General features: G+C 38.8%; 1 protein-coding gene across 1 annotated transcript; it reads right to left on the reverse strand.

Annotated features, from left to right (window-relative positions):
• Positions 1 to 1726: 1726 nt before the first annotated feature.
• Positions 1727 to 7450, reverse strand: LOC113309839 (ubiquitin carboxyl-terminal hydrolase 2-like). Its single transcript, XM_026558360.1, has 3 exons — positions 7351 to 7450; positions 3975 to 6541; positions 1727 to 2303 (listed from the first exon to the last, which is right to left on the reverse strand). The coding sequence occupies exons 2-3, from the start codon at positions 6527 to 6529 to the stop codon at positions 2069 to 2071; spliced, it is 2790 nt and encodes a 929-aa protein (XP_026414145.1). The 5' UTR covers positions 6530 to 6541; positions 7351 to 7450; the 3' UTR covers positions 1727 to 2068.
• Positions 7451 to 8082: the final 632 nt, after the last annotated feature.

Genomic DNA, 8082 nt, shown 5'->3' on the forward strand with positions numbered 1-8082 from the left:
TCAGCTAGCCGTTAAACACCTCTTATAAACCCACCCTCTAAAAAAAAAAATCAATAGATATGCCCTGAAAGTTCTCCCTATGCCCTAAAATGGTGTTGTTTCTCTTAAGAAACCTTATTCCCAACCTGTATCAAACATTATCTTTGACGTTTTAAACAAGTGCACAAAAGATGGGAGGAATACTTTTAATAAAAAGTAGAAGAATTGGAACTAAGCAACCTTTTCACAACAACTTCAATAAATATTAAAGCTCCCTTAGAGGTCATTGGAGATGGTCTTACAAGCCTCATAGATTGCTCTTCAGTTAAGGACAGAGGGTAGACCGATCAAAGTAAACTAGAGATGAGCATACTGTTTTGCTCATCATCTCATCATTAACGTACAGAATACACCCGAGAGAAGCTTAAGACCTAGACAGTGGTTGAAAAAATCCCATTTGGATATAATTATTGTTCTTGACACAAAAACTAGCCACCCCTATCCATTCTTCATTACCAAACTGCTATGCCATTTCTTTAGGCACCTGAGGCAAGAGGCGCCCTACGCTCTGGTCTGGTCAGAGGAAGTGGTATACTGGTATGGTGCTAGGACTGAAGTGTGGACACTCCGGTCTGGTCAAAGGAAGTGGTATGGTGCTAGGCTGACTGAAACGTTGACACAGTTGTGCATGGATCTTGGTGTAAAAATCCAGATACACAACATTTTCGGGCTTTATCCAATGCTCATGAAAGTTGATGCACCCTGAGTCTGAAGCCATTGACAGACTTGAACTCCGGGTATTTCGAGTAATCCAGGAACACCAAGGGGCCGCCTCTGTAAAAAGTGGAAGAAGATCATGTAGGTCTGATTTTGTACAGTGTTCCAATTTCTAGGGATCAAATCCATCCTTTGAAATGATGAGTGAAATTGTGACACTGAATAAGAACAATTTCCTGAAAATATTAATGAATTTTTCACCACTAGTATTTGATACATCAAAAATTTCTATGGTGCTAGGACTGAAGTGTGGACACTCCGGTCTGGTCAAAGGAAGTGGTATGGTGCTAGGCTGACTGAAACATTGACACAGTTGTGCATGGATCTTGGTGTAAAAATCCAGATACACAACATTTTCGGGCTTTATCCAATGCTCATGAAAGTCGATGCACCCTGAGTCTGAAGCCATTGACAGACTTGAACTCCGGGTATTTCGAGTAATCCAGGAACACTAAGGGGCCGCCTCTGTAAAAAGTGGAAGAAGATCATGTAGGTCTGATTTTGTACAGTGTTCCAATTTCTAGGGATCAAATCCATCCTTTGAAATGATGAGTGAAATTGTGACACTGAATCAGAACAATTTCCTGAAAATATTAATGAATTTTTCACCACTAGTATTTGATACATCAAAAATTTCTATGGTGCTAGGACTGAAGTGTGGACACTCCGGTCTCGTCAAAGGAAGTGGTATGGTGCTAGGCTGACTGAAACGTTGACACAGTTGTGCATGGATCTTGGTGTAAAAATCCAGATAAACAACATTTTCCGGCTTTATCCAATGCTCATGAAAGTCGATGCACCCTGAGTCTGAAGCCATTGACAGACTTGAACTCCGGGTATTTCGAGTAATCCAGGAACACTAAGGGGCCGCCTCTGTAAAAAGTGGAAGAAGATCATGTAGGTCTGATTTTGTACAGTGTTCCAATTTCTAGGGATCAAATCCATCCTTTGAAATGATGAGTGAAATTGTGACACTGAATAAGAACAATTTCCTGAAAATATTAATGAATTTTTCACCACTAGTATTTGATACATCAAAAATTTGTATCCCGTCACAAACCCATGAACATCATAATATCATTCTTCCACCTTCACCAGCTTTCTATGATTTAGCAAAATGAACCCTTTTTAAGGGTCCGTAGGAAACAAAAACAAAAACTTTAATTTTCACCTTTTCTTTACATCTTTTAATCGGATTTTCCTTTGCTCCGCATGTCTTCTTTCCTCTCCCTACCTCCCCCTCTGTTGGATGATTGATTCTCTTCCATGACACTAATATCAAAACACCAACAATAATAACAAATAGAACATCTTACCTTTTTCCATAAAATAATATATACGCTTCAGATCGGAGGACTTCTGCTAGAGAAACCTCACGTATGTGGGAATCACTAGCATAATACCATGTAGAATCCTCATTATCTTCCTCTTTCTTCCCACTGCTTTTGTCACCTTTCACATATGCAACATAATGGCCTCCCCTCATAGTTCCCGAGTGCTCCACAATTCCAAGCAGAGAATATTTGTACTCGCCTTCCCCAACAGACCTGCAAAGACAGTTTGTAAAATCAAAATCCAAACATGAACTCATTAAAAAGATCACACTCAATAAAAACCACTGCAAGAATTTTTAGACAAAATTAATTTACTGAAATAACAAAATAGAATAGGAAGTTCAACAATAGTGCAAGGAAAATTCACGGTTTTGCTCAGACATGATATCTTTAGATAGTAATTGGACAAGATTCAAATTAAACAATGCAACCCTCTTCACAACACTATTGCATTCTCAAATAAGTAGCAGGACAACATTCGTCCGCGTCGTATGAACTAATCACTTTTGTGGCTACAGAAATATACGACTTCCAAGATAGAAAGAACTAAAGAAGGCACATGGTTCGATTGCCGAGTCATGGAATGAAAATTAAAAAATTAACACTTCTAAACTGGAAATACTTCAACAGATATCAATCATAACCGCCAGTTCCTTTCTAACATTCGAGTGCCTAGCAATTTCAAAATAATGCAAGTGCCTTTCATAATGGTGGGACGAACCCCTATTGGATGAAATGTTCATGCTAAGACTCAACTATGGCCTGAAATGGACAATTTATGGTGGGAATTAGAGCACTTGACAATTCACAGCTGATCGGTGGTTGCTCATTAAAACTAAATGCTATTTCCTAATACAGTCATGGCACATTATTCCCCATTGGGAATATGGAGGAGAGCTCAAGTGCCAGCCCTGATGTACAGTCTAGGTTTTTCTTTTAGGTTCGGCAGTGATGTTTTTTGGACAGTTGTACATTAAATTGCAATAAGTTAAGCTCTGCCCCTACAATCTAAAAAAAAGCAGAGGAACATTATGGATAGGACTTCATGGGGGTGTGGCTTGATCACGTATTTGTAACAATCACCCTTGTTTTCTCAAGAGACATATCCTTATGACCTATGTGATAGAGATATGAGTTTAAAAGATTGTATCTCATAGTTTCCATTATTGCAGGTGAGCAGTGAACAACTCAGACTGGGCTGATGGGGGATGTTTCAGTTAGTTCTTTTAATTGTGTTTAACTCACACAATAATAACAACACATAATAAGTTTCAAACAACAAAGATAGAAACAGATAATCCCAATCGTGAATTAGCAGGAAAAACACATAAATGCGCAATTAGATTGTTTCTATTCAGGAAGAAAGCAAAAACAAAAGCTAACAATTTTTCAATCAAAACAAAGTCAAATAACAAAGTCCAATCTGGAAGGAAAAAGAAAAACAAATATTAAGGCGTAACAATATGAAGTATTGACAGGAGCTTTTAACATGTTTTACCCTATTTATTTTTTAATACTAGATTCTAAGGGAAGGTGCTTTAGTCAATCTAAATAAGACATGTGTTTATTTTCCAAGGGTTCCATTTGTTTGGATTAGTAGAATCATCGACAGAGTTGCTGTGGATTTCACCTAGAGCTTGCTTTATCTATTCCTCTTCGATTCTCATTGCCATTACTTTATTTCTATCTTTTGGCTCGAGAGTCCATTAAGTATACTCTAGAAATGCTTCTCATTGTTGAGGACACAGAAATGTATAAAATGGTGGAACAAGATTTGAAAAGCAAGAAAATGTATGAACAGTTGAATAAGATCAAAATGCATGGTTTATAAAACAGAAACTGAAAAAAAAAACGAATACAAACATGAAAAGGTTGGAGGTTTACCTGGGGTCCATATATGGTAGAAGATCGATTGTTTCTTCAAAATTAACATGGCCACTCAATTTACTTAAGCGACCACGAGTATCTTGGCTGAACCTCTTCAAATGAATGGTGAGAATTGAAGGAGCACTATTAATTAGAATCCTTTTAGTCGCATCCCTCTTTACTTTCAGACTTTTAGAGTCCACTTCCTCGCCTTCACCAGATTCCTGCGCTGCGGCTGAACAATCCGAATCCATATTTTCTGCTCGATTAATACAACTTACAGTGGTACCTGACCCATTTGCATTACATGAATAATCGACTTGACAATTAGACGTGCCAACTATAAGATCAGCATTACTTTCTTGATCCTCAGTAATACTCTTACGTTTAGAATAGTTTGTTGAACCATCAGATCTCACCAACTGGGAGACTGGGGTCTGATTAGTTGATGTGGAATGAATATCACTATCCTGCTTCCCCCTGTCTAAATTTTCATCTATATCCAATAAAGAACTTTGACCTTCATTGATCTGACAATTCAGACCAATAGTTGGCTGGCATTCCTTACTTTCTTCTGGTACTTGATCTTGCATAATCTTAGAACAATTCGCACAAAGCCAACCATGTTCACTGGAAAGAAGAAGTTCAGCTTTTGTAAAATGTGCTAAACAAGTATCTATGGAAACTGGTGCACCCTTATCGTCAATTTCATCAGCATCAGATCCTGTACTGTTTCCCGCAAAAAACTTGGATTCTAACATATCATTTTCTGGGAAGCTTTTTTCACCAAACCAAGATCCTGAGTTGGGAACAGAATCCAACTCCGGTTCATTAAACAAATCTCCTAAGCCATCAAACCCTGTATCTTGTCGACAGCCCGCAACAGACAAGGATGTCTCAGCTTCCTTGGTCAATATATCCTCAGTATTTGAAATGTCCTCTTTATATGGAAGCAAAATAGCTTTAGAATCTGGAGCCTGTGAAGGGAGTTCATCCTTACAAGAGTTTTCCTGGGAAGAATCCAAATCAGGTGTGGATTCCTTATTTGCGGAGACAACCTGGCTTTGTGAGTCCGAGTTATTCTGTATCATATCAGTTTGATCAGATAGTTTCTCCTCAGAAGCTTGCATAACTGGATCATCATTATTTTGAGAGAGCAAAACACCCTTATCTAATGCTGCATCTGGTCCAAGATAATCCAACCATGAAATACTATCAAGTGCTTCTTCCATGAGAGGCAAAAAGACTGGTCCTGATGAAGACTCCTTGTTTCCCGATATGGCTGAAGAGGTGTTAGCCAATACAAGAACACCATCATTTTTTTCCTTTACCTGGATCTTTCCACCTTTTCTTACTTCCCTTCTTGGAGGCAATTTCTTTTTCTTAGGTCGACTGAGTACTGATGGTTTCCTTAACGAATGTTTCTTCGTTGGTACTTCCAGTGATAGGTCTAAAAAAGGCTCATACACATTAGATGAGTGACCACATTCTACACAAGATACAGTACTAGATAGTTGGCCTCCAAAGATCATCTCCACCAAGACGGGAGACGAATTTGAACTGGTCACATCTTTCTCAGTGTTATGTAATTTTCTCACAGCCAACTCTTCGGTACACAGCCCGTCAAGTAAGCATCGAAGTAACTCATGGCTGTCCTGTTGCTGATATCCGCTAAACTGGGGGGCCTTAGCACAAATGCATCCAAATAGGTTTTTAGGACTTATCCCATTTCTTGAGTCTGACATGAGGCTTGTTTCAATGAAAAGTTTCTTCAGTGATATAGTAAGAGGTCCAGCAAACCGATTCAGTTTCATCAAGTGATCGCGCAATGGGTCCATGGATAGAAGGTTTTGCATAACGGAATTAAAGAAGCAGGTGTTTCCAAGATTGAGCAAGCCTCGCACTATGTACCGACCACTTCCGTCCAGAACCAAAGATTCAGCATTTTCAATTTTCATTATGCCTCCAACATCTTCGGGGTCCATTGAAGATCCTCTCGATGACTTTCCTTTAATTGCCTTTACAATGTCACCTAGATGGTCTTTCGGCTCACCATTATCATCTGATTTTTCAAAAGGGATTAACGCAGCGCACTGAAAGCAATATCGTAGTTTGGGGTTGCTAAATTGAATGATGCAAGAGTGACGGCTGGTCTTGTAATGCTGGAAGGCATGTGTTTGTGGAATATTTGGATATCCAACACCCCCACAAGAAAAATGCCCACATTCTAAGCACACCCAAACAGGTTTTAATTCTGTTTTCTTTTGCATAGAGCCTGCTCCGTTCTTCTTCCCGTGCTTGCTCCTTCCTTTGCCTCCCCTCCTCTCACTAGCATGTTCTCTACAATCCCTACACTTAACAGATTCTGATGAACTAATTTTCGAAGAAATTTTATCAAAATGGACACCCTCGAAAATATGGCTACACAGCTTTTTCTCCACTACCAGCAAAGAGTCATTATTCACATTCACAGGAGGTGGATTTAATTTTGCCAAAGATGTTCTAGAGGAATCAGAGGAAACCGCCCTCTCATTTTGTATATTTTTTGTCTTCCTTTTTATTTTCTTCCCCATTGAATAATCTGACTGCAAACAACAGGAAAACATTACTACTTTAAGAAGTACCGGAAAACAATCAAATCATTCGAAGTAAAGTAACCACCCATCATCAAACCATAGGGCAACAACCTAAACACGAAAAGTTATCAAAATTAGGGGGTTGCAACTTTTAAAAGGAGCTTATTATCAGTAAGCAGATAGTATTTATTTAGTTTCAATCTCTTACATGCCCTATCTATTACTTTACTCAGAGATCCATTGGTCTTGAACACTGGTTCAAGTTCAGTTATCAGGTAACAACTATAAGTAACAACTCTGACGACAACTTGAAATCTCATTATAATTCAACTTAGCGCAATAACTCCGAACTAATGTGCTGATGAGCAGGTTAGCTAATAAACATGTACATAGATGTTTCTAACACTAACATAAAAGAAAATAAATAAATATCTACAATAATATCTGAAACTTTAGCAAATTAAACAAAAAGAATCCTAGTTAAACTAATGGGTTTCTACTTAAATAATCTTCAAAAGTATTTATGCGTAGATAGAGATACAGATTTCTACCTTAAGGATGGATATGGATTTTAGAGACTAGAAAGAAGCAGAAAATGAAAATTAAATAGAAAAATTAAAAAAACGGTGCATTTTATCAGTACATAGTGTTAGTCTAAATAAGAGAAAAAGAACAACAGATATCTCTGTTCGTACTTAATAATCTGAAGCACGAAACTCCAAACCCTAGACAATCAACATATAGGGGGAGATGGAAGAAGAGAGATAATGAATTCAATAACAGAGATATAACGAGAGATGGAGTTAGAGAGATCTTACCTTGGTTTTAGGGTTAGCGAGGAGGTGGACGAGGTTAGGAGGGGAGCAGAGTGTTGAAGTTACTATTGAAGAAACTGGAAAGGGGGGAAAAAAGTGATAGTGTTTAAGGCAAGGGTTAATGCCTTCAGGTGGGACAATATCGGGAGATATTGTAATACAGACTGGGTACAATTGTCTTTCCGTAGGTAGCACGTGCACTGCACGCGAGTAGCTTTTAGGAGGCCTTGTATATGGTGGGTGGGTTTAAGGGTGCACACGGTACGGTTCGGCTCGGTTCTTGTCGAGACCGAGTACCTGTACCTCCCTAGCCTCGGTTCCTATTTTTTGGACCGGTACCTGTACCCCGGTTCCGGTACTATTCGGGACCGGTACGGTACCATATACGGTTCCGGTACCAGTCTCGGTTCCAGACAAGTTTTTTCAAGCAGTGAGTTATACTGCCAGACTTCCTTTCTTGTCCTGGCCTATATGACCAGTGGAGCTCATGAAGGATGATGTACTCAGGACAAAAGCAATACCACCCGTACGGTAGCACATGAAGGTTGTTCATGAATAGGGTGAACTACCCTGCAACAAGTACATGGACAAACATACAGCTTAGCCAATTAAGTTGTTTGGATTGTAAATGAAAAATAGTAAAAAAAGTTTTAACATTACGAAGGTCACCTTACAACTGAAAAATAATAGGCGGTTGGTGGAACGGGAAACTTCAGAGCAACATTAAAGCATGTT

This window comes from Papaver somniferum, chromosome 1, assembly GCF_003573695.1.
Source record: "Papaver somniferum cultivar HN1 chromosome 1, ASM357369v1, whole genome shotgun sequence".
In the NCBI taxonomy this organism is placed as follows: Eukaryota; Viridiplantae; Streptophyta; class Magnoliopsida; order Ranunculales; family Papaveraceae; genus Papaver; species Papaver somniferum.

Excerpts from the sequence above, each read along its gene's own strand:
- LOC113309839 (XM_026558360.1), bottom strand. The coding sequence starts at position 6,529 with ATGGGGAAGAAAATAAAAAGGAAGACAAAAAATATACAAAATGAGAGG. Across the intron at positions 2,304-3,974 it reads CTACCATATATGGACCCCAG|GTCTGTTGGGGAAGGCGAGT; the intron begins GTAAACCTCCAA and ends CTGTCTTTGCAG.